Source organism: Echeneis naucrates, chromosome 7 (assembly GCF_900963305.1).
Source record: "Echeneis naucrates chromosome 7, fEcheNa1.1, whole genome shotgun sequence".
NCBI lineage: Eukaryota > Metazoa > Chordata > Actinopteri > Carangiformes > Echeneidae > Echeneis > Echeneis naucrates.
Window position 1 is genome coordinate 8,797,966 of NC_042517.1, and position 27,905 is coordinate 8,825,870.

Genomic DNA, 27,905 nt, shown 5'->3' on the forward strand with positions numbered 1-27,905 from the left:
CAGTCTCTGACCGTCTGGGTGTGATCAACCCGGATAAAAACAGAATGGAAGGCGACAGGACAGGGAGTGCTGCCTCATGTCTCATTCAAGTGCACATCAGTGACTTAAGTGTCCTAACAGTGAACTGTGCGTGTCTGAGTTGGTGTTCCTCTGGTAGACAATGGAGTATTGTCACTGGCAGAAGGGGGATTGTTCTACTGAGCAAGGGATCACAGGGGAGATGATGACAATGAAGTCAGAGGGATAAAAATAATTCAAGAAACAAAGTGCAGACTGCACACACCCCGGCTCTGTACGTGCACCCACACATATGCGCTTGTGTTATCGCACGTGCCGAGGAACACAGACACAGCTAATTGCCACAGCGGGAAACACACTCAGAAAAGAAAAAAAATAAATAAATAAAATAAAAATACACCGGTAAATTCAACAGGAAATAAGCAGCGACAGGGTGTTTTTAATATTTGATCCACATATGGCTTTGTGATTGTTCATGAGTTCTACAGGTGTACAGCGTGAACATGTGCAGCAAAATGACCACACACACCCTGACACTTCATTAAGTTTGAATGAGGGATTTTAAGAAGTGTTTGGAGTCTTGTCTTCGATAAAGATTGATGATAAAGGAGAAAATAAAGCCGCACATATTCAATTAATTTACGAAGAATACATTTGCCGTTTTCTCTACACTCGCTCATTTCATCGATTTTAAAGTTGTACCACATGTGCTTCAATCAGCTGTGGCGCAAGCATGATTCCTTAAAATAAAGATCTTGATTAGAAGTGACTGAATGTTATAAATGTGTACATAAATTATGTAACTGTGTTCTTTATTCATTTTGCGTTAACCTTTCCCCTTCTTTCTTCCATCTTCTCTCTATCAAGGAATTCAGTTTTCTGCTCTTCATCTCTTTTTCTGCTAAAGTCTTTACTCATTAGTCATCCTTATTCTTTCAGCACCTCCTCACTCTCTTTTGACTTGAGGCAACGTCACTGCATCCCTTCATTACCTATCTGTGTATGTGCATGTGTTCATGTGCCTGGCTGTGTGTTTGTGGACTTTTTCTTTTCTTACAGTGCATACATGCATCTTAAATCTGAAAAGGAACTGAGCTTTTTGGGGGATGCGTGTGTGTGTGTGTGCGTCTGTTTTATCTTATGATGATTCAAAGTAATGGTGCAGCAGTCTGTGCAGTTGATTAGAGCGTCAGACTTCCTTTGGCGAAACTCTGCCAAGACAAATACACACAAATGCTGCTGCTGCTGCTGCTGCAAGGGAGAGAGAAGGAAGGAAACAGAGAGAGAGAGGGAGAGAGAGCGAGAGACATCCAGGCCACTTTGCACTCAGTGATGGTGAGCAAATTACATCAGGAGCTGCTCTACAAAGACACTGTGACCAGTGAGAGCTGTCAGGCCCACATAAACATCGGCATCATTCAACGAGGGAGAAACTATCTTACAATCTTATTCTTTTTAAAATCTAAATTTAAGACAATTGAGTGAGCTTGGAGTGAAACAAGGGACATTTTACAAGACAAGAAAGCAAACGTCTGTTCTTAGAAATGAATATATCTCGATGAAAATGGACTCTTGCTCGGTTTATCAGTCCGGGGTTCTCCTACTGCTGCACAGCCTTACTTGGTTTGGTATGATCACAAGCTTGTGGTGACTAATGTTACACAGCCAATGTTATTTATTACTCGTCTCTACTCGTTGTAGTGTTACTCTGTGTTTTAGCAGTTAGCATCATTCCACAGTTGCTGCTTCACACAAATATTTGTCACTTTGCAACGGAACAGTTCTCCTGAACATATAACTGACTGATTACTGCAGACCACAGGAATATGTGGTGTCACTGAGTCATGAGGGGGAGAAACACAGATATTGGTTCTCCTCACATTTCATTTTCACATGAAAGAATTGACTTCACTCCGGATTTAATGCTCCTTTCCTCTTGCCGCTAGGACTGAAAAATCAATGTGTTTTAGCTTGTCAAAAGGCATTCGGTTCAATAAAGGTTTAACTACCAGAAGTAAAAGTAAATGAGGTGTGGACTGTGGCTCAACTTGAAAGTGCTGGTACAGTTTGTCCGGGCCGTTCTGACTTTGTGAGGACATTTGGAACTCATCAGCATGTAAGTTGAAGAGGAGAGGAGTTCAATGATACTTTCAGTTTTAATCACGTCATACCACTCAGTCATAAATCAGTCCCTTGGCTGCCTCTTGCTTCTCTGCCCTATCTCTTTTCTTCTGCCCTACTGAGTTAACAAAGGCAGACGTTCCCCTTCTGTACTCATTGCTCCTTCCAGCCTCTCGTCGTCTTCTCCCCCATCTTCCTCCCCTTCCTCCCCCTTAGTGCTTGATAAAGCAGAGCCTGAATCAAACGCAGCACATTTGACTTTGTCGGGGCTTCTGAATTTTGTCTTTGAATTGTGAATGTCTTACAGGAGAATTTAAAATGTCAGCTTTAAGCTTTTAAAACATGTTAAAAGTCTCCCACTTTTAGTTTGGAATCACTTCATGCATCTTGACTTGGAAAACTTCAATGGTTGTTGTGTTTGGCCTTTTCCTCCCTGTACAATGAAATAATGCCTGGGCTCCCTCTCTCACCACTCAGTTCTCACTCTCATGAAAACATGGGAACTCTCTCACTTCGGCTTTTGCTGCCTTTCACTCTTCTTAGTTTTAACTATTTGTTTTTGTAACTTGTATTTGTTTTGGTGCTATTTTCATGTGTGTCTCAGGAGGATTTTCTTTCTTCTCACGATGGAGTCCCTCAGAACAGAGACGGACAGTGAGACAGACGCAGGAAGATTGAAAAAGACAGAGAGACAGAAAAAAGTGCTGAAATATAGAGCGAGTGAGAGATGCAGACAGGATAGACCGAGAGTTAGCGTAACTCTCGGACATGAAATGACAAATGAACGACTAGAAATGGGGAGAAACAATGGTTGAAAATGCAGAAATGTTACATTAATCCCAACAAACGCTTTTTTTCCACTTTTTTTCATATAACTATGACTTTATATTTATCTTTTGCTGTCATTTTATGCCACATATCCCAGCTTTTAAAGATGTCTTAATGGTGGCTGCCTCAGCAAGTTACTTAAAAAGTCTGCAAAGGCAGCGCAGTTGAGTGAAAGTGTTTCTAAAAAATTTAGGAGGCATCTTTGTGTTCTCACGTGTGCAGCTTTTCTCAGTCCTGTCTTTCGTTAGAACATATAAAGCTCTGCTTCCTTGAATGCGTCCATAAACCCATGCATTTGCTTTTATATATTTGTATTTATGTTTGAGGGTGCGTGTCATTCATCACATCCGTAAATGTTTCTGCATATTTATACGCTCAGGTTTGTGTCATTTGTTTCGCTTGACAGTATGTGCACATGTGTGTAGGTACATGCGTGTGCGTGTGTGTGGTCTGCTTCTCCCTATGTCATCACTGTAATGATGGTTTATTTTCATATCTATGACACTGCCTAGGCAGCTGTGTCACTCACCATGGGGAGTGTGTGTATGTGTATGTGAGAGAGAGATTGCCCGTATTCTCTGGGAGTTCAGACGAACCCCATGTGGTGAAAATTAATCCAATTGTCATCTGATCACTCATTTCCTCACTAAAACTCAAATGTATTGCCAATTACTGACGCTTCCCTCCGTCCTGAGAGTATGTCAGATTCTTCACTGGTGGTTTAAATTCATTTCCCTGTCTGGACGAAAGCATGAAAAATAGTTGGGATTAGCTAACAGTAGAGAACAATAACAGCTTGACCAACACTAATACATCTTGTCAAAACATTGTTTGAGATTCTTTGATTCACCATACGTGAAATTACTTGCTTTCTTACAACATTCAGACGTTTTGAGTAAAATTTGTATGAGACAAAGAGAGATGGAAGAAGGTGGAATGAGGAGGACAGAAGGAGAATGTGTACGTCTGCTGCTAACTGAGATGAAACACCTAAGAGGTTAAAGGTCATCCCACCCAGAGTCCAGTCTGAAGGAGCAGGCATCTGTTCCCTCAAGGGGTCATACAAACAGTCGACAGTCTGTTCTCCACCAGTTAACGACTGGTTAAATAAATGGACAGGATCCCTGTGGTGTTGAGACTCAGGGACTACCTGAAAGGACATGGTTGTGTGGCTAATGTGTGATGGTCTCACACACACGCACACACAGATTAACAAAAGCAGGAAGGCAGCTGGTATCTTAACGTCAGTCAGGACTGCTGAGTTTTAACACACTGATGCTGACGTAATTTGTGCGAGCTGTGTCTTGTAAACATACACATTGCAGGAATAAATGAAACGAATGTGTGCGATGACAGCTGCCATAATTTCACTATCAGAAAAGCTCGGCTCCAGATGGTTTTACACCCTTTACGTCAGAAATGCCAACTGCAGCATCTGCAAACAAGGGTGACTTTCATCGTGAAGTGTTGGCTGAGCCAATTTGCTTCAAACTGTCCCATTCTGCTCCTCACAAGCAGGCATTGATGAGTGACGAAAGCTTTAGCCAAGAACACAAGAATATCAAGCTTTTTGTCACTTTCTGTTCAAGTGGCTCAGAGGAAAACGAATTTACAGTTGAAATTTACAATTTATTTACAGTAAGTTTTGAATACTTGCCAGCTGCCACTGAGTCGAAATATTTGTTGAAACATTCGTGAGCAGCAGCTCGTGTGTTCCCAGTAAGTACGAGGATTCGAGCAGGTGACCTACTTTTTATAACCTGCCTGCTTTATCCTAAAGTGCACAGTTTTTTTTATGATGTGCTATAAAACCCAGAGTCCAAAAACCACAGTCATGATGAAGGAATGAGGCAGATGTAGAAATAAATAGCACAGAGGAGAACACACACTGTGATGAGCACCGCAGTCTCTGAAAAACGGACGAGAAATGCTGCAAATTGAACAGCACACTCTCTCTCTCGCTCTCTGCAGACTAAAAGGTTGGCTTTCTCCCACACCACTGTCTCACTTCCTTTCCTCAGCTCATTGCCAACATCCAACTTGACCCCCTCCTGCTGGGCCAGGCAGGGCAGCAGACTGGGCTGCGATCAGTCAGCTACGACTCTGTCTTAATAGCTCCATTCATTGATTCATGTCTGTTAAATAGCTCCTGGCGTGAGGGTCTGCAGCGGGTCTCCCTGAGCTGAGTGGTTGTGTAGAAAACCAGCCTGTGCAGTTGAAAAGATGTATAGACGGCCCATCGGAGCAGCTGAGAGGGGCTACAGATAGGCTCATGGCAGAACTGCTCGCTGAGGCTTAATCTTGAACCGTCTGAGGTTTCTCTGAAAAAATAAAATTTAAGAATCATCTTGGCACAACCACAGGATCGCTGAGAGGCCACCCACTGACTCGTTATTATCTGATATGTACAGGATTTCGTATGTATAATGTTACAATGGCAGTGTTGACACTGCATGAATAATGCATTTCTTTATGGTTGGTGCGTGTGCTGTCATTAGGCCAGCAGCGCCTCATACTCTAGAAGCCAATGGCAGCTGCTGTTACTTCTCTAGTGTCACAGTATCGCATGAGCAACATATTTGATGACATGAGATCTAATGCATCTCTGCTCTGTAATGTGACAAAATTGCAGCAAAGTTAGCAGCTGGCTAGCTGCAGAGGAAAGAGGAGCACGTGACTGTTAAACAGCCAAGTCGTTTTCTCTGTGGAGGCCAAACCCGGGATAATATGAGAGTAAAAACTGGACTCATATCGGTCAGTTTGACAGCAAACTTCTCTCCAGGGAGTAAGTAAGAAACATTAGCTGGATGGATATCTGTTTCTTTGAGCTTGTTTCCGAGTCCTTTTGCTCCCTAGTGTTCAATGCAACTTCAGCTTTAAGTGTCAATAAACCAATGTCTGCTTCCATTTGTGCTCACAAATGTTTATGTGTTCATAAATGTTCTTGTGTTTCTACTCTCATTCACGGTCAATTGAGATTTACTCGTTCATTCATTTATTCATCGATTCAATTATCTGTTTCCCGGTCGAAGGGGATGCTGAAGCCAATCCCAGCTCACGCCGGACGAGGGCGGGGTCACCCTGGACAGGTCGCCAGTCCATCATAGGGCTGACACACAGAGACAGACGGAGACCAACAACCACTCACACTCACACTCAGACCTACAGACAGTTTAGAGTCACCAGTTAACCCAAACATGATGTCTTTGGACGGTGGGAGGAAACCGGAGCGCCTGGAGGAAACCCAGCTGGTATCTTAACAGCTTCCTCCTAACCCACGCAAGCACGAGAAGAACATACAAACTCCGCACAGACCACGACCACTATTCCGCCGTGCCGCCCAGATTTACTCAGAATTTGCGAAATTCAGTCTGTGACTGATAATCTAGAATAAAAACACTGCAAAAGGTAACACTCAAAAGTGACCCAACTTAAAATAAGTCAAACAATACAGTTCAAACCGGGCGCAGTCGTTCTAACAGTTACACTGTGCGTAAACGAGAGGATGTAATTCACAGTTTCCAAACACGGATGTTTGCAAATGGAGGAAGAAATCACACTGAAATGCACACACAGGTAATGTTCACCCCAGCTCACCTCTCCTCTGTGCCCCACATAGATGAATGCACATATGGGCTGGTATGCACCGGTGCCGCAGGCCAACAGATGAGTGCGGTTGAACGGCTGCAGGAGGCGGACAAAGTTGGCACACTCCGTCTAAAAAAATACAGACACAAACAAAAGTTAAAGAAGGTTCAGATATATGTTAGATGACATTCTTTTTGCAAAGTTCATTTGAATCCAATTTTTTTTCTTTTATCTCTCAACAGTGATTGTATACATCCTGAAACTATTCTGTGTATATTTGTCCTGAAGTTTTCATTTAGATAATAAACCATGTGTGACCTTCCATGCAACAAAAAGGGACTGAAAACATTTCAAAGTTGCCCTCATCCTAATTTCGTGGTATAGGAGTGAACTTCTGCCCAAGTGCTGAACAGTATTGTTCAACCTCTAACCTGTACACACACACTCAACCAGAAAGGACCCGCAAATAAATCCCACAGTGCAGCAGTAACTGTCAGCCAAATGCAGATTGGTGGATTTTCAGGGTACTGAAATGAACCAAAATGATTTCTTAACAGGACTTATTGATCCCATATGTCTGTAAAGAAAAGCACTTTATTAGATGAAATGCGATAGCCTCGGTGTCCCACACAGGCCTTGTATCTCTAATATTTGGATTACAGCCAAAGTGACGTGCATATATGGAAGAACAAGTTTCATCATGTTAAAGTGTGTAAAGGTTCTGTGAAACACCAGCAATGCCGGAGTGCCGAAGTGAAGCGGTGGTGGAGGGATTGGGGGGGATTGGAGTTTTGTGGAGGTGACAGATATATGACCATTAATACATACCAGATTAACCCCTTCAGTGAGATAGAGGGAGGAATTCCATGTAGAAATGGAAAAGGAAACACTTCAGGAGGCACTCAATGAACTTTGTCGCTCCGTACAACAGAAATAAGTTAAATAGATTCAAGTGGATCATTGTTGAACGTCCTTGACACAGACACCCAAACACAGAGACTGAGAACAGAGAGGGGACAGAGGAAACAAGACATTTGTGTTCTGCACAGAGCTCCAGAGGAAGCAGAGGGCACGACGACTTCCGTCTTCCTGTCTATAGCAACAACAGCTGACAAAGCGAGTGTCAGCTGAGAAGGAAAGGATTGGCCCGGTGTCATTCTCAAAGTTAACCAGGTCAAACTCATACTTGCACACTAAGCATCTGGTGTGTGTCTCTGTTCAGAAAACACGCTCGTGCAGCTTGCACTCATTTTCAGGACAGATAAGTTGGACTAAATTGACCTAAGTGTGCGGAGCATGTTTTTCTACCCTTTACTGGCTTCCATCCACACTTCTTTTCCGATTTCTCTTTATTTATACCAGCAATTTTTTTTTTTTTTTTGGTAAAATAAAAACTAGTGCATGTGTTGTGGGCGATGCTGTGTGTGGCCTGTGTCCCTCTCCAAGTCACAGTCATGCACTCAAACATTGTTGATGGCCCCTTTGAAAGCCCTTGCCACTGGAGAGCTGATGTAAACGATGTCACCACACTGTAAGAAAATGTTTACATCATCAGACAGGCCTTCCCCGCTGCCTTGTTTCTCTATGCAAACAGACCTGGCCTTTAACCCCTGAACGCCTGAATTTATACACATGTATATGAAAAAAATAAACAAAATAAAATAGATAGGAATTTGGGTATATAGCAAATTTGCAACAACAGGCCATAATGGTCAAGAGTAATGAAAAATAATATCTGATTTTCCCATCACAGGAGACGGAGATAGTTTTATTGATGCCACAAAACCATTTTCAGTGTCCTGACAATATAATACTAACTGTTCAAACAATTTTCTCATCTAATTTCAAACAGAAATCAGACTTTTCATTTATGATTTGAAATGAATGAATCATAACATTGTCAGGAAACAAAACAGGTACGTATCAAAAATGCACAAATAGGCATTGGGGGAATACAACACGCTATCTCGGCTGGAAACGGTTTGTTACAAATTTGCAACAGTTGGCATTAAGGGGTTAATAAGCTGATAAACACATTTCCAGAAAAACTAATTCAATAAATCTGAATGAATGTGCTACTCAGTGCAGATGTTAATGCATGCATTTGTATTGAGGCGGAGAGGATATCTCAGAGTAACACTGGCAAGCATTGGGATGTTCTGGCATGTTGTTCTCCTCCCAAATCATTTATCCCAGATCACTGTTGGACGGCTTCACTCATGACAAACAACTGTAGAATTTATGTGCAGCGTGCTGGAATCATCTTCCGGACTTCACAGTGTGTTTCTATGTCCTACCACGTGGAGTGAGAATGAATAGAAATTCATGTATCTCCCTCTGTGTTTCCGCTCTTCTGCGCAGGGAGCCGTCTCAGGGATCTGTGTGTGGCCAGGAGAGAGCTAAGTGTGCAATGAAATGTTGAAAAGAGGGAATGTGTGTCCGCTCTCCCACCCTGGGATTTTGGGTTTTACTCATCTGTGTGGTCTTGTGTGAGTTTAAGTGGCACTGAAGGGAGTGGTGTTAAAGAGAAATTGAAATGGCTTGATCACCAAATCTTGTTTCGTCTCACTAGGAGCTTTGAGGGGAAAAGTTGAAAACATCTAGCCAGGATTGGAAACAGAGAGATTAAATCATTGCATAAATAGCCAGGGTCAAGGCTATTTTGTGGAAAGGAATCACAAAATAGTAATTTTTCGACCCTTTGCTAACAAGGGAAGGTTGGCTGACCACGAGTAAGCCTTCCCAGCAAAACCCTCCTGTCCATTCACACAATTCAATCTTTGAAGCTGCCCACAAAAACCACTGTATTGTGTTTTTGCCGTCTCAAACATCACATTTCTGCTCCATTCGCAGTGTGAGGTACGCATCATTAACATAAACAAATAAGAATATTGCCAGGGCTGCGCCAAGCTCTCACAATGTATAACATAAATCTGATATATACTGTACCAAGTGAGGTTTTGTAGCATGTGAGTTGGAAATTTTGACTGAAAAGGCAGACAAGGTGACTCGTGAGTGGAGACAAAAGGCTAAATGTGTTTTTTATTCAGAGAAACACGAGCAGTAAGGGCACCGGCCTACAAATCACTTTAATCATGTTTTGATTTGTTTATGGGAAGTATAACACACCATCACAATTTTATATATGTTCCACATAGATGAAATTCAACTGAAGGTTGAGAAGAACATTTCTCACACTGATGTGTCTCCAAGTTTGTTCTGAAGGGCGGGCTGAAGATCCCAAATTCCCAACCTCTTTGTCACATCCTCAAAGGCACATTGTTTATATTTAAAGGAAATTTTGCAGCAAAAATGCAATCATACTACCAACATATGTATTGATGAAGTGTTTTGAGAAAAGAATAAAACTGATTTTCTTCCACAGATGTGGCCAGCAGCCTGGAAAATAGAGCTAATAGAGGCCAAACATGTTCTGTGATGACTGGATCCAGCAGGGAGCGGCAAGTTTGGACATGGAGAGCTGTTTCCAGTATAAACAGCCAATACTTGGTGGAGAAAGTTGATAACACTAACAGGAAACGAGGGCCAACACAGGCAGACACACATACAAACATACGCATGAACATGACCACAGTCAACAGGACTTCCTACAGAAAAACAATCCAAAGGCACACAACAACATCACGGAGGCGGTTCAAAGCTGGACATCTGGATGAACTGACTCGTCCAAGTCTTTGGTCTCAGCTTGTTTGATCCTCAAAAGGAGACGGTTTTCTCTGCAGCTAGTCTTTACTGATTTCAGGATGGCCCGGTATGCATTCAGTCGTTGCAAAAGAGAGAGAGAGGAAAAAATAAAAAAAAAAGAACTACTGCTACTCACAACATGTAGCAAATCAAAAATTAATTTGATAGAAAAACCACAGTCACCTAGCTAAGCTTCCTGGCAGGCGCGAGAGCTGCCACTGATGTTTTGGCAGCAGGAGGAGCAGGAGACGTGGGGGGGGGGGCACAGTTGCTCTCCGTGTCCCTGGCCTCTGCATCTGCATCCATCTTTTTCTCATTTATATTAGATCCCCAAAAAATACAGTAATAAAACATGATAAAAAAAAAAAAAATATTAAGACTATTAAGAAGGAATTTAGATCTTTATCAACTCAAAATATAATCCATCCATCCATCTATCTATCCATCTTCTACCGCTTGTTCCATTTCCAGGTCGCTCCAGGTCAAAATATAATCATGATTTAGAAATGGTGAGGTCAGTTTGGAGAATAAGACGTCAGATAAATTTCACTTGTCGAGTTTCAAGCCCGTTAATAACTCAGTAAATCATTCTAATAAAGTGCTGGAGGAGAAAGTTGTAGCACTTCTGTGTTTGTGTTCATGTTGTAGTGATGCACAGATGAAAGGTTGTGCTATCTGTAGTCAATATTAGGCCTTCACTCCTAATTTCTCTCACTTAAACTTGTCTTTAGATTACAGCCTCATCAGTTGAACTCATAATACATCTGAGTTGGAAAGCAGGTTGTTTTTTCCATTGCCTTATTTCCAAATGACATTTCCTAAGATAGTTTGATAGGGACAGAGAATCATTTACCTTTTCTGTAGTATTCAATCATTAAACTCAATCATGGCCAATCATTAAATTATTATTATTATTTTTTTTTTTAACTCAGACACAAAATACCACAGTCAGACTGAAACAAAGTAAACCCGTTCATAGCTCTGCTGATAAATCCAAACCCAAATGAAGGCAGGATTCCCAACACTATCAAACCCATCCCGACAGTCCAAAGGACAGAACTGAGTGCGCAATTCACAGTTTTATGGACTTCAAATAGAGAATCATCGTCCACACGCCCGAACTGTCTATCTTACTATATCTGATGCATGTGTCACAGTTTCAGTCCCTTCAGCACACAGGAAGCAACGGGCTGATCCGATAATCAGTTTGATTGCGAGAAGAAGATGTTGATAGATGAAGCAGAAAAATGTGTTAACAGGCAGAGCAAGACAGAGCACGCTTGGGTGAAAACACTGAGTGCCTCCCCTCTGCCTGTTCTTTATTTGGCTGAGCTGGAATTGATGATGGTGAAGGTCACGAGGTGGTGACTCTGGGAGGGAACGCTATCAGTAAAGACATGGTTAAGGTGGGAGGCAGTTGTCAGGAGGAGGCTGTGTAGACAGAAGCTCTGGTTCAAGAGATAATATGGTAAACCCTCATTTATTCACCTCACACTCGTGTTTAATATGAAGTCACACAGCTACAGTGCGTCCAGGACAAGTGCAGCATTTTTATATATGTATGTACATAAAGCAAGTACTTCAGACCTAAGGGACCTAAACCACGCCATTTCATTGGATCGTTTCCTCTTTACTTCTCTTGTAACCTTCTCTCTTTGTTTCTGTGATCCTTTCTCATCACCCCCAACACCCCCACCCCACACACACACACACACACACACACACACACACACAATGTGAACCCTTCACCTTTCAACCTCAATGACTTTTTGTCAAACACAGTTATGTTCAACAGCCACAGACAGCAAACACAGCAGATATAGCATGTGTCTGTGTAAGTGCGTGCGTTTGTGTGTATCTGTGCTTAGTGTATGTCTCTTTCCATTGTAGATGCCACAGGATACAACAGAAATCAATCTTATTTGACACTCAAAACCGGTGAAACATGGAAAAATGCTGGACGTGACAGAGTGTGGAAAGACGTCTGTGTAGTTTAAGAGAAAGAGTCAAACATCTCTATCATTTACACACAAGAAACTTGCACACACACACACACACACACACACACACACACACACATACTTTATGATTCCTTTGGTATTAGTTAGGTAGAGTTACACACAGCCTGTTTTAAGACCTGGCTAATAATGTGCTGCAACTCCTCCTCACCACTATGGACAGTGCAGTAGCACACACACACACACACACACACACACACACAGTGATGTGAAGCTTGTGAGCAATGGTTAGAGGAAACACCTAATAAAACTGATATAAGACACCCAAGACACACCTGCCACTTCAAACACTGAGAACATATACCTACACACAAACACACCTTGTAACCTATTCCAGATGGAGGTGGCGGTCAGACTTCTTGCCATGAGCACAAGAAGATTTATAACTCTTAAAACTGTGTGTCTTCATGTTTTGTGCATGTGTTTGTGTGTGTTCATGATGTATGTGTGTGAACTAGTAATTAGTGCCAGTTTATGTATTCTGAGCCCCAGTGAGGCCACTGAGAGGCTTCTTCTCCAACCGGGACCAAATTTAACGATGTCTCAAAACATCAAAGAAAAGAGACTGCACTACAAAATCTCTTCCTCTCCCTTCTTTCATCATCCCCTTTATCTCTTTCCCGCTCTTATTTCCTGTGCTTTCTTTACAAGCTTTCACGTCCTATGTTCATGTCACATCGTCGTCAGCGCTCTGACCTACATGCTAACCTCTGCATGTCGGCATCTCAACACAAAGATGTGACATTTAGCAGCTTTATATGTTTTACCATTATAACAATTGCTGATTATCAAATACAGCAAAGACAGCTAAGGGTGATGGGAATATCAATAGTGTTTATTAATACCTACTTTTACAGGTATTTGAATCATTTAACTGGCATAACCTTTGACCTGAAGGGTTAGGGTTAGTATGTTGGTATGGAGTTTACACCGTAACTAAACTAACTCACTCCTGTGGACGAACGCTCTTCCTGGCTAACGTTATCATTGTTTTCTTCTTCTGTTTATTATTCTTCTTTAAAACAGTCATCCTATCCATCCCCCCGTTTTCCTTCATCTCCTGTAATGTTGCTTCTTTACTGTCTCCAGGCTAACAAATGGAAAGCTGAGTCAGCTTGAGGTGGGCAAAACAACTCAAGGTGCCGACACATTCTTGAGTGTCGGTTCTATTCAGTACAGTATGTACTTTTTTAACCCTTTATTGCCGGCAGGAGCAGTCACCATCCCACTTGGATATCTATTTTTCAGTTCTAGTAGAATTGCAACCAAGTCAGTACGAACAGTAAAAATTTTTAGATATTAAACCCGTGGAGTTACACGTCCATGTGTCCCAGAGTGCTGTTTTCTCTCACTAATGTGTTTGAAGAAATCCAGTGTAAAGCGCACAAAACAAAAACATAATCCAGACCGTTGGCGTTCACAGGGTCCCCTATGTTGGAAAACACGTCATTATGTTGACAGCAGAACTATTTTAAGGGGGCACAGCTATGGCATTTCTGTGTAAAAAAAAAAAAAAATAATTAAAAAAATCATAGTTCTGGTTTATTGGATTTTCTAGCAATTTAATTGGACATAAGTCTATACATATTATAACAATTTGCAGCAGTTCCACCCTTCAAAGAGCTAATAACAACCATGCTCTTCTGAGAGTATCATCTCCAGCAGTACAGCCTTTATGCTCTTTGCTCATTCAGAAAGACTGGGCTTGCACAGAACAACTGTGAAACTTTCATTCCAAATAGTAACTTATCTTGACATTTCTGTTGTGGACTTAATTAGAGAGATAATTTGTCGAGTGATATAAATTACTGTATCATTTCCAGAATGCGGGAAGCGGAGCGGAGAGCTGTTGCTTTAGGATAGGAAACTTAAGTGTTAGCACAACATGTCACTAAAGTGTTGGGTCTGTTCTGCCGGGGACACATTTTGCTCTTCCCAACAAAATTTATGTGCAGTTTCTGCCTGAAATAGGGGCAGAAAACGCAATAAAAAGGTGTATTTCTGATTTCAATCCCTTTCTGAAAATCTGAACCTTGAAAGCCAAGCAGGATCTGAGAGATGCCCTGAGAGCAGAGCAGAGACTGATGCAGCCGCAGGATCTGACAGGTGAGCAGTGAACAGACCCAAATTGACAAGTTATACTTCGGAGGATACAAGTGCACGGAGAGAGCTGCCTCCCTGCTCTAAAGTGGAGGCATGCTGGCAGGAGGCGTGGCGCTGCACTCACTTCATTTATGGAAAAAGACGGGTCTGCTGGGTTCAATTTTGCTCACATTCTGTTGCCAGAGTTCAGTAACTTCAACTCTGGCAGGAATAAGAATCCAAATGCAGGCAGTAAATTAAAGTGCTAACAAAATGGGCTGATAACAAACTGAAAGGCCTGAAGTCAGATAGGCCACAGAGCCAGCGAAAGGCATGAAGGCATCTCGACTGGTGGATAACTGTGCTACACTGCACATGCTAGGGAATGTAATTAAAATAATAAATTCATCAGGAAGTAACCAGTCATCTTTTTTTTTTTTTTTTACCTGTTCCTTCCCTGTTTCGATACAGTCCTCTCTGTTTCCAGGTAAAGGTGGCCAGTAGATCTGCAAAAGACGACAAAGAGAAAGATGGAGAGAAGAGGGAAAAAAAGAACACGATTAGTAATAACCACATAATTTAAAAATGAAGTAGCACAGACAACAAAACTCATTCAGCCAAATTACAAAATGTAATTGCTTTGTGGGAGCCACACGTGTGTAACTCTGTTAATGCAATCAAAACACAATAATCTGTCTGTGCACTATTAAGTTTGAATTATTTTCTCTAGAAATTGAACTTCATAGCAATTAGAAGTAAATTGAGCAGAACAGATTCTCCAAATACAATGAGCCAAATGGATTTGGAATGAGGAGTTAGAGTTTGGCTTTAGAACTGAAAGCTCGATTGAGACACGACAGACACATTCATCATCCAGCAGAAGCCCGAGCCAGTGAATGCAGAAGGGTCGGTTCACCTGAGTTACAAAAAACACAGTGCTCTCACTTGCTTCTCATGGTATCTAGCCAAACAGATCATTTTGATTTTATGCATCCAGGTTGAGAGATCATTTGTCTCTGAGGTTTCTGCCTCCATCTCATTACAACGGATGTAAAAGGGTGTTTTTTTGGGAAGTTCAAATGCTTTGACAAAGAAATGAATTCAGCTGGGGATGGATGAGGGCAGGGCACAGCCCTGGACACCCTGGCCTTCTCTGCTCTGCTTTAAATATTTTCAATAAACTTTTTGTTGCCATTGAGGAGGGCAGACTGTTTCTGAGGCCAGATTATGATTTTTCTCATGAAATGTATTAATTATATCGCTTTGAAATTAGGATGAATTTGTCCAAATGGTAACTCTTTGTTCACATGCTTTATTCTGCCATAAAAATAACTGATGCATATCGCCATTTGAAATATTCACCGGGAACACGCTTGAATAATACTGTAGTGTAGGAATATAGCACATATACACATATGTTTGACATTTTCTGAAAGACTTAAAACTGCCTATAGATGTAAATCCAGTTTGTCCTGGGACTGGAGCCTCTGTCCCCTTTAGTGTCAACCTTATCTTTTATGCATATAAATGAAATTATGCTTTTGGCTACGAACAATTTGGATCTTTCAGAGTATCGCTGAGAGCATCTGGAGTTTAAGTAAAGAAAAATAAGATAGAAATAAGTAATTTTCAAGTCAGGTTCTCACAGTGTAGATCCAAGATTGTCTGATTAAGAAAGCCCCAAAGTCTTTTAAATCAGTGAGGGGATGATGTGAATGTTGGATTCGCATTATATAAAATTTGGTACTGAAACAACCGGTCCTGTTTTCACACTGCCTTCTGACAGTAAAAAATGAAATCCAATTGCCACTGAAGAGGAAAGCCTGAGTCGGTGTAAGTGCTGAGTTTCAATGACGTGTTTAATAACTGGAGTTGTGTGTTGACGACCAGATGAAGTCACTCTTGAACAATAAGTCTTTGTCTGGTCCAGTAGGAAGCTGACTTTGTTTTGGCTAAAAGGGAGAAAAGAAACCAAAGAGCTGTAACTTACATTTCTATGTCTGATTGTGTTTAGTAAGTACAAAGAGCATGTGTGTGAGTCGATGCTGTGTGGTCAGTATAAAGTGCAACTTAAACTGTGTTAGTTTATGTCTTTGACTCATCTTTTACTCATCCCACCCTGAAATCGACATCAGCACGTCAATTTTGGCCACGTCCAAAACCAGTACCATCACATTTTTATACAAGTATTTTAAAAACAAAGGAAATCTCTGTCCAGACAAACATCTAGCTCTGATTTAGAGAAAACATTCATGGACACCGAGCACGGGCACGACTCTACTCCGGAACATTCGTCTAACAAACATTCAGAGATACGAACAGACAGATCCCCAAGTTCAAATTGTGTTGGGATCGCTCCCTTTGCTGACCGTGAGCTCCAATTCTTTTCTGCCCAGTACGTATTTTGCTGCTACCCGCGCAGCACAGCAGCCTATGCCACAAAACCATCACAGTTCTTTGTACTTTCTATTAGCACTTAGAAGTGCTCTGTTACGAACAAACACTTCAGGACACAAATGGCCGTTGGGAACGTAACTCGTTGGTAAGTTGGGGCTGTCTGCATGTGGGATGCAAGTACTTTCCTTTGCAGTAGCACTATGACTGAGGAACAGCAATGGCAACAAGACCACAGATTCCTTTGCTTTGCGGATCTGATATTGAAAACTACAAAATGTTTCTGTCACGGGGTAATGTAATAGAAGCATGACAAATCAAAGAATGATACCTTATGACCGATACAACCCCAACATTACTGTTGACCTCAGTGTTTCATTTTAAAGTTCTGAAGTCTCATTATTAAGGGCTCAAACACTCTGGGGTAGTGGGGATGCCAGTGATGAGAAGAACTCTGTGAACTCTGAAGAGAGAAAGCAAGAAAGTCAATTTCTCCAAACGTCAGTGAAACATCAAAGTAAGGGGACATTTCCATCGAGATAACTGGCCTGCTTTATGTCTACAATATTTGTGTTTTACTTAGCATCACATAAAAACTACTGCAGATGTATTCTCCACCATCACACCATCTAACACCCTACTTGCTTGGGGAGAAAAAAAAAAAAAAAAAAAAAAAAACTTGGCTTACAAACATAAATCCATTAGAAACAGATTCTTTTTTTTTCACGCTTGAAATGAGCTTATAAATTAGGGCTGGTCTAAAATTTGGCTTGAGGAAGTTTATATATCTGGAACAGTGTCTTTGGCATTATGTTGGATTGATATGAATGTGAGCCTGTTGAAAGGCCTGGCTCACACGCAGTCTGACCTAAAAGCAGGCTGATAGCGTGCCTGACTGATACGGAGAGACCGTGAAATCAGCCCCTGCCTAAAATCCGGCTGGCAATGGTCAGTGTGCTGCAGTATACCATCCATCATCCAAGAGTCCTGCTGACCTCCAGCCAGCCACAAGCCTTCTTCTGTTTAACTGTTTCTTCACACTTCATCGTTGTGACTGGGCATCTTCAAAGTGCCCTTCATTTTTAAATCTGCCCTCAGATTTGTTATTCAATGGATCAGTGATCTTGGAACAGCGTTTGTTACGATTTCAAAGAGTTGGGAACAACCGAGCCAGGGAGGATGGTCGTGCTCACAGGTCATTCCTCAACTTCATACTTGGCTCAAAACTTTAAACCTTCCGTGAGAAGAAAGTGAACCTTCAAAAGCATCACAGCTCTAGACACAACATTTTAACAGCAAGCCAAAATCCTGTACAGAAAAGAATAATCAAAAAACAAAGTCCTTGTTCATTTTCCGGCTGATAAAAACAGATCAAAACTCTTCAAGATACTGAAGACCTAGTTAAATCTAATATGTAAGAAATGAAAATCTGTCACTGATCATTTGATTTGAAGGCACTTGCCTTTCACAGTAATTACTTTTATCAGCTTTTACTAAACCTGTAACTGTTCGTCACAGGGAAATGGCTGGGACACGTTCTGTATATACTGTAACATTTTGCTGCATACTCATATACTGTAAGCAGACGCTTTTCCATTTTGGTCAACTCAATTGCAGTTTATACATAAAACCATCTATCTTTTTTGTCAGCTCAGAGTTGAGCTGAGCCAAAATAAAATGTTGGCCGTGGCAGAAAAACGGAATCATCTGATGTGATGAGTTTATTTTTGACCGAGTGACAACTCAGCGAGCATGGAACTGCAAAGTTTTATACTCACCGAAGAGCCAGTTCAAATTTCCACACAACCTCTGCTTATAAAAACAAATCAGGTTCTACACTGTTTTACTTTGAGGCCAAACGGATCATTCTGCAATTATGTCACGCTGAGTAAGTTTGGCCTGAGACCATCTCCAAAATCACCAAAGTAGCACAAGATACAATACACGTAAGTAAAGACTGAAAAAAATAAAACTGTTCAAACTTATTGAAAAATATGAGAAAGTCTCTTTTCAAAACAAACACAACACTACAGTGTGACCACACCACAACATTTTCCACATCAATTGAGTCATTTACAATGACTAAGTCAGCACTTGTTATAATTTTTTTTTCTGCGTAATTGTCATTTAGTGAATTGTTCCTCTTCTCAGATGTGATTCAGGAGGGGATCCAATTTAAAGCCTGAGCAGAAACACAATGGCCACACTGATTTAATGCCATGTAACTTGCTTTCTACAGATCTTTGCATTTTGATTTGGTTTCTTCTAACTTCAACATTGATCAGATGTACAATGGGTACAAAGGAATTTTTTAAATACCAAGTAATAAAAGGCTGTGGTGGGCAGATCTTAAGGTGGAAAACTTGGAGCCTGTCAAGCCTATTTCTCAGCGGTTTACAGCTTCACTCATAATAAAAACTTCAAAAGCTTTCACTGGGCACCATATTTTGATTAGAAACACACTAAGAAGTATAGTGAATAAAAAAACAGTTATTTGCTTGGAAATGATTTACTTTCTTATTTCTGATATAAATGGGAAAGTTTCAGATTACCTAATTATTTAAAATAGACTACAGTTTTAATTTCAATATGATTAGATGTGAGTGTGTTGTTCGGAAACAAAATCAGGGTCAGCAATAGTAAATCACAGTTTTATCACCCAAAATGATCAGGAGAAGCTGATCCATGAGTTCATCTCCAGTAGACTTGATTACTGTAAAGGTCTTCTGAACAGACTCCCCAAAAGGAGCATTAAACAGCTGATCAGAGATCAGAGCAGCTTACACCAGTTTTAAAATCTTTACACCGGCTCCCAGACAGTCACAGAATAGATTTTAAAACGCCATTAATAGTTTACAAATCACAGAACAGTTTGGGACCAGAGTACATCTTCGGTATGCACAGAGAATATAAACCTAGCATGACTCAGGTGAGCTAGTCCAGACCAGAGTCCTGACTAAACATGGAGAAGCAGCATTTAGCTTTTATGCTGTAAACAATTGGAACTGCCAGTGGAGGTTAAATCAGCATCAAATGTCCATACTTTTGAATTCTGGTTAAAAACATTTCTTTTCTTGTGCACTTATGCATGAAACCTGCACTGCACTTCTGTTATGACTGTTTGGCTTAGTTTTTATGCGTGGCACTGTTTTTACTTTTCTCTGTACGTTCTCTTTTTGTATTGGATTGCCTTTGTGTATGAAATTCACAATGTAAACAAACCTGCCTTGCCTTAAGCTGCAGCAAACATTTGAGAGATGGCATGATTAAGATTAGGGTGAAGATAATATTTGCCACATATACTCATATTTTAGAATGATTGGACTGGCTAATCCTTTTGAGAAACTCTTGTGTGAGGTGACAGAACGGAAGTCTGGAAGCTTTGAATATATGATCAACTGTAATCAACACTGATACTATTACTATTTATGGATCCAGTTCCTTACAGTACGATTTTCAATACTTTTCTGAGGAATAAAAGAAAACTTGGTCAAAACATGAACTTCATTTATTTTAAGAATTTTATCATCAAACTTTAAACTTTTTATTTTTTTGAAATTTTTTCCAACTAAAAGGTTGAAATAGAATAATCAGTTAAAGAGAAGTAAACAGCAGCGTTTTTAACAGTCATTGCTGTTGTTGCCCTAACTCACACACACAAGTTGTAACCATAAAATTCAAAAGACCATATTAGCCTTTTACAGGTGTTCTACCTGGAGGTGCTGTGGCTGCACACCCACAGTGACCAGTTATTACCGGACTGAGAGATTAATGACGTTACCTTCAATCATCATTATACTGTAATGTACTGTACTGAAGTACAGTTTTTGAGTATCTGTACTTTACATGAGTATTATTTTTGGGGGATACTTTTACTTTCACTCCACCACATTTGAAGGACAAATATTGTACTTTTTACCCCACTACATTTCTATTGAGGCTCTCATTACTCACTACTTTTGCGCATTACTCGTTTATCGTTTTTAACCCTAACCCCCCCCAATAAATGACACCTATGGCTTCTTCCAAGGAAAATGAAATAAATTGCTTAACTACTTACTTTGACGTGTTCATTAATTACTTACGTTGTAGCAACACTGACTGATAATCTCTTATCTCAGAAATTGTTTGAATTCATTGAGTTCCTTTGACGCTGGTGTATGGTGTGCTTGGTGATTGTGTGCTGCCTTGTAAACCCACCAGTTGCATTCAAATGGTTTCAGTGGCAGATTTCACAAGGGCTGGCAGTGAAGCCTCAAACAGCTTGCAGAAAACCAGAGGCTCAGCAAGTTTCATGTGTGATCATTAGCCAAGAGAACAGTGCGAGGAGGCTGAGCGAGGGATGAAGAGGAATTAACGGGTGGATAAAGTGGGCAGCATCTGGCTGCACGAGTGCTTCAGTTTCCATTCACCCGTTCACTCCGTCAGTCTCTTTGATCCAAGTAGAAGCACAGATATAAGGACACTTATACCCACATACACACAGCTCTTAGCTGAAGTGGATGAAGCACACAAGGTATTGCTTTGTGTGTGTGAGGTATATTCATGCACTGTTTGGCCAGCTGCTGGAAAGTAATATCTATATATCCTTAATGTTTTCCCAAAACAATTCCTCTACATATGAAATGAAATGCTGATTTAATTTGTATCTGTTCTTTTCCTTTGTGTTGAAGCTTTCCAGTACAAACTATCTGAAGCTTTATAAGATAATAACTAAAAGCGATATTAACTCCCTAACGCCACAAATCACACACACAAAAAGAAAAAAATATATCTGTGTCAACTGTTGCACTTAATAAATTACTTTAATATGTAACATGAGAGACACATTTTGCCATAATTGCTAACACACTGTGTCTGGCTTTTAAGATTTGAACTAAGATCCCCAAACAATAGGGTGGTAGCATTTTCACTTATCCGTCGCTCTTTGACTGACACTAACTCTCTGCATTCGATGGCAGTGAAATTCGATCATAATTCATCTCCCATGTCTTTCGGGCAAGCTAAAGAAACTGTAAATCTGAGACCGTAACCGCAGTGTTTGACAGGTTTTAAAGGCAAATTCGTACACAGATCAAAGGTGACATACAGGGAAACAAGAGCTGTGATTTATGACTCGTCGTACTTTTACAGGTGCTCCTGCTCTGGTAAGGCCACGAGATTGTGCAAATGTTTTGGCAAAGGAAGGAAGGATGTAAAATATGATTGAAGTGTGGGTTTGAAGGTCACTGTTTTACACTCAGCAGTGAGAGGTTGAAACAGAAATAGTAATAGTGCATCAGACTGCAGAAAGAGTGCACATCAGCAAAATGTCAAAAAGGAATTATTGGTCATGAGTGACGTATTAAACCGAGAAAACAGGTGTGTACTCAACCTTCTTTGCTTTCTTTTCTATTTTTTTTTTTTAATAAAATGTTTTCATCAGCTTTTCTAAAACTATTTTATCAATGATATAATTGTGGTTATAAAAAAAATGAAGTGGCTGTTCAGGTTTGAGTCACCAAATTTATGGTTGATTTAAAACGGAGTGTTTTAACACATGTTCTGTGGAAAAACACAAAGCGGGCACCTATCTCTTTAAGCTATATATCATCATGTGACAGGCTGAAACCGCTTCCAGAATCACTGCAACTTAAATCAAGAGTGAATGATACATGTAGGCGGCACAGTAACTAACCTTACATCATACATCAATCATCAGACTGAGCAGAGTACCAAACTTGCGGTATTATTTACTGCGTCGAGGAAGCTCACCTCCTTGGACTCGCTGCTGGCAGGTCCCAGCGTGAGCGAGTACAGAACGTCCTTCCCTCCCAGAAAGAGGCGGTCACGGTACTCATCCAAGAAGACGGCGGTGAGAGCGAGATGGCCATGGTGACCGCTGAAGATCGATGACCTGTTGGTGGACAGTAGGTCTGCAGAGACAACAGAGATAACATGATGAGCTGTCGTGTCCAAAAGAAAAACACAGGAAAGATGGGAAAAGAAAATGAAAGGAGGGATTGCAGAGGAGTAAGATGAAGCCAAAGAGATCAAGGAAGGTGACCTAAATTTTTACAGCACGATAAATCCGACTAAATACCTAAAAACTTTCCTGCTGTGTTGTGCACAAGAAAAGAAGACACAGATGAAAAGGAAAGAGGATTTCAATAACCTTTGATCATTACATAAAATGACTTTGTTTCGCTCAGCGTGCGTTCACAAACGATGCTGATGATCAAAACATCCAGCAGTTTCCAGTTGTTTCGTGGGAACATTTCTGCTTCCAACGCCAAGACCCAATCAGCTGACTTTGTTGCAGCCGTACGTGCTGGTGTTGATTGTCTACTGGTGCCCACCTGAATCAGCCTTCAGTAAGGAAAGGACGATCCGCTTGCGTTGCACTGTGAAAGGCTGGCAAAATGAACCTGGGGCATCCTCATACATATTTGAAGAAAACTTTGTTCACAACAAGATCATTTTTTGACCCCTCTTCAACAGTGTATTGCAAAAGAATAGTTAATCATCATAATGACACATTCTTCAAATATGTAATTGTCTCTACTTATTAAGGTTTCCTTCAAGGAGAGAGCAGCAATGTGAGCCAGAAACTGGGATTAACAGCAGAAATGGGAACTTTTATCTGGGTCAGATGGCGTACTGGGATGGGGATATCAAGGTACCTATTGTGAGCCACAGTGATTATAAACAAGCGTATGATGTAATGAGGCCACAGTAAACACGTAAGTGAAGAGCAGGAGTGAGTCTGCACATGCATCTGGCTCTCCTCTCTGATCTGGCAGCAGCCTCAAAGTCAAAAGGTTGCTGTAAGAACTCTGCAGGACTAGCAGGAGCTGGGTTGAATTCCAGGTCAGATAGGTGCGGGGTGTCCTTCCTTCCTTCCTCTCTTTTATGCACACACACACACACACACACACACACACACACACACACACACACACTAAAGACAACCAAAGGTTTACTGCCACAAAGCCTCCCAGCCTCCTGCAGCTCGAATCTTCCACGTTCTCACACAGGCACCACTTCTTTCTGCCTCCTTTCTCTTTTCATTCTGTTTCGTCTTTATCACCTCTCCTTCTCCCTGTTGCTCTCTCTCTCTCTCAGCTCAGGTACTGGGATGAGGAGAGAAATATATATGAGTAGGTGTCGGTATGCCAAACGGTATGCCTCAACGGAGAAGTCTTTTCACTGAAAATGTCTTTCTGTCTCTCTTTCATCACTCGTCTGTCACGTTCGTTATTGTTTTCTCTTTTTCACTAGGGGCAATAACACAGATGTGCACCCGGACACAAACATATGGGAAAAAAGTTTTGCCACTCAGTAAGTGTATTGATAGAGTGAAGCATACGGGCCCCAAGTACTACTGACACCTTGTCCATCACTGAGGCCATGAAAGCACACACACAAATACACACACACAAAGCTCTGTCTCCACGAAATCCGAGAACTTCACATTAACTTTTCAACCATTTTGAACCATAAGTTCTGGCCTAACTCTTACATAGCTTCATCTTAAAATGTTTAAATTCATAATTAAGTTTGATTTTAATAATTCACCTTTTGTTCCAATAAAAACAAGTCTCTGTGACGCTTAAGAAGTTTGAGGTCTCCACGAACACCTCAACCATACACATTCATGCACACGTATAAAGTTGTTCAAATCACTTCACCTGTAACCTGTTACAGAGACCATCACATTTTAACTGGATATTCCTGGCAAGTGTCTTTATGGCAGCCAAATCAGAACCAAGATGAACGAGCATTTCTGGAGAAATACTGTCTCCCACTGAGACCAGTCAGCATCCTCTGAAGATACTCATTATGGTAGTAATTTTATACGAAAGACAGGATAGAAGCAGTGACAAGGATATACTGCAGGGAGAGAGGGAGCCAGAGAAAGCTGGAGAGATAAGGGAATGGCTTTTTTTTTTTTTTTTAAACAGCTAAGAGTCAGAAAAATAACGAGCGGGAAGAGAGATGAGCAGAAAGTGCTGGAAGTGAGGTCTGATGGATTCATTGGGACTGGCAGGGCTAGCAAGAAAAGAAAAAACATGGTGAGGTGAAGAGAAGACGTGCTTTAAGCCCCGGAGGAGTTTTAAATTAGACGGTGGAAAGCTGTGCTCAATATAATATTCATTTTCATGTAAAATTAGATTTTTAAAATATAGAAGCTATCCACTTTTGCGGCTTCATAAAGCTGCAAAATTGCATGATGTATATGAAGTAAGATGGGCGTGTAGCACAGAAACATCAACACTCCTGTACGAACATGAGCAGATATGGGGAGGCCAGCATATTTCAGTAGGAAGGTCTGATTAGTCTCTCATGACAGTTTATCAGCAGAACTTGCAGACAGCTCCATGCTGTCCTCAGCTGATAATTGTTCATCTCCACTGCTTCAACTTTTTCCACACAGCTCAGAGCCCTGAGATGACCTCCAGTCGGAGAAGGAGTGATGAAGAATGACAAGGTGCTGTGTGATGGGGAGAGAAGTTGGGGAGAGACTTGTGTCCCTGTGTACCATGAGGCACGGGGGGGGTTGAGATGTCTAAGACTAAACCACATTTCTGCTCCAGATTGAAGCCCAGTGTGGTTAGTCGGTTAAAGGTGAACCTGTGTTGCCACTGTTACAAAAATAAAGACTTGATTAAGTTTCAGAAAAGCTCCCAGTCGGAGAAACAAAGAGCAGTCCCTGGTGTTTATGTTATACTTACACTGCTTCTAAATTTGAGCGTTTGGTTTTTCTTAGGAAGATACTGCTAACAACGGCATCACAGTTCTTCCACTATTCGACTGGATTTGTGAGTCGGAGCATCTGGACAGGTTGTTTGATCGTGTCTTTGATCGATGTTGTAGACATTTTCAAAGACTTTGTGTCCTGAACTTTCATCCACAAATGAAGCAATTATTTATCCGACTCCTTCTGTGTGGTTCACTGTTATGATTTGCTTTAGGTACTTTCCCCTTCATATACACAAACTCTCCAAGATACTCGAGTCTGGAAGCAGAGACTTCTTTGATGTGTCTGCCTGTCTACTGCTGTATCTCATAGATGGCTCCCAACAATACACACACAAATCTGGCAACAGAAATGTAAGCACATAAATAGCACAGCCACGCACTGAAGCAGAGGGGAAAGGTGGCCGAACAGCTTCCATCTGTTGCTTGTTATCACTCCAGCAGCTCATCGCCTCACTGTGGAAGTCACACCACTGTCTCACGTCTCACCAACCTCTTCTCCCGCTGTCTATCCATCTTCACCTCTCTTCCATCTATCAGTTTAACCCCTCTCTAGTTTCCATCATGTTCTGCTTCTTCTGTCATTCCGATTTTAACTTCCTCTCTGGTGTTATTTCTCTGCTCTTGAAATGACTTTCAAATCTGTCTTCAATTTTGTCTCTCACGTCTATACATTTGTCTTCCCTTTGCTTCCAGATCTTTGTCCCCCTCTCTCTTTCCTTTTATCCACCTTGTGGTTTAGTACCTTGGACATCTAACCCAGACGCCATCCGCAGGAAAACAGTCGACATCTGTCTCCAATGTATCTTAAAGGCAGGCGAGTTACTTTGCGTTGAGGAACAGCGACACGCGATCGAGCATCTGGCTCCACTGTACATGTCAAACCTCAACTATCCTATCGTGTCGCCACTACAAAGACGAGTACGCAATCATTTATTCTGGGATTTGTTTATGTTGTGGTCCGCTCAGTCAGGCAGAGGCGTTGCGCTGTGGGTGTATCTTAAATCTAACAGTCAGATGGGTCGACCTCTGATTCACTGCGGCTGTTGAGACAGTTTTGAGACATCTTTGTTTGATCTGGGATCTTACATGGTCCTTTCATCAGCCAAGGGCCAATTACACTTCATCAAACTTCTAATTAAAGAGGGAAAAAAAGAGACCTAGTGTGAAAAAAACTGAGGGCAGAATTAAGGCATAAAGACAAACATGTTTCCCCTCCAGCTATGGAAATCTTTATCTGCTCTTTCTACTGATCACTGTGAGATTAGTTAGGGTTTCCTCCTGCGGCTCTGGTGTCCAACAGTCAAAAGATGCTTTATAAAACATCTGCATGGGAATGTTGTCTTGCCCAGTGCATGCTGGGACAGCCAGAGGGCTGGGCTGCCAGTTTCTCCCTGCCCTACCTGCTCTAAACTAGATTTACAACCAATATCGATACGAGCCTTAGCTGAATAGTTTCCTTTACTCTGGCAGCTTCTGCGTGAGGAAGATGTGCAGCATGTCAAAGGAGAAAAGAGGAAATTGGGAAAGTTGTAGTGCACTGACCAAAATCCTTATAAGGCACTAGCGTCTGCCGCAACATCAGGTTGGGTTTAAAAAAAAAAAAAAAAAAAAAATGAAAGCTGAACTACTAAGTACAGAAATTACATCATGACTCATTCAGTGGATACATGTGGGTGAACCTTCATTCAGTCAATAATACGATCAACAGCTACTGGTTTATAATACCATACTTGGCTTCCTATTACTGATGAATGACTGTTTCACAAGAAAGCAGATTGTATATGCAGACTTCCACATGGTTTCCCAAATTCTGATGGAAAACCACTGCAATTAAACAAAACCATCACGTGGTTTACAGCAAAGTCCATGTCTGTGAGTGAACACACATTACCAACTTAGAGGTCTTCATCCCGGTCCCTTTAAACTGGCACTGTTATTGACAGCATCACTTAGCAGCTGTAATATAAAATCTCTAGCTTTCAATTGCACTTTATGAATAACAATAATAGATCCAAGAAGAGAAGATCGGAGGAAAGGACTTACTGAGAGACAGGCAGCGTGGAAAAGCTAAAATACCATGCTGGCATCTCTAATGTACAAATTGGGTACAGACAGAGTTTAAACTGTGTTAAACCCACAAAAACACATACTCGCGAACGCACACACGCACAATAGTATCATTGTTATCGTTGGTTCAGTGGGAGAGAGGGACATCTGAAGCCCATTAGACCCTCTGGACTGCAAAAGACATGCCAACAAAACACACTTACACACACACACACACACACACACACATATCAATAAGTTCAAGGTCCATTCACACCTATTCTATTCTAAACCAACAAAACTTGGTTTCAGTCATTATTTTTAAATATTCATTTTTGCCATTTTGTTTTCTTGAGCTTTGAC

The 27,905-nt window shown here is 41.2% G+C and overlaps 1 protein-coding gene across 2 annotated transcripts in view; it reads right to left on the reverse strand.

Annotated features, from left to right (window-relative positions):
- Positions 1-27,905, reverse strand: part of sema3bl (sema domain, immunoglobulin domain (Ig), short basic domain, secreted, (semaphorin) 3bl) — a 60,307-nt gene that overhangs the window by 20,550 nt on the left and 11,852 nt on the right. For both annotated transcript variants that reach the window (XM_029506121.1, XM_029506120.1), the window contains exons 2-4: positions 22,509-22,669; positions 14,807-14,866; positions 6,565-6,684 (exon numbers count right to left, since the gene is read on the reverse strand). In XM_029506121.1, the coding sequence (XP_029361981.1) occupies positions 6,565-6,684; positions 14,807-14,866; positions 22,509-22,669 (341 nt within the window). The remainder of the gene's footprint in view (positions 1-6,564; positions 6,685-14,806; positions 14,867-22,508; positions 22,670-27,905) is intronic.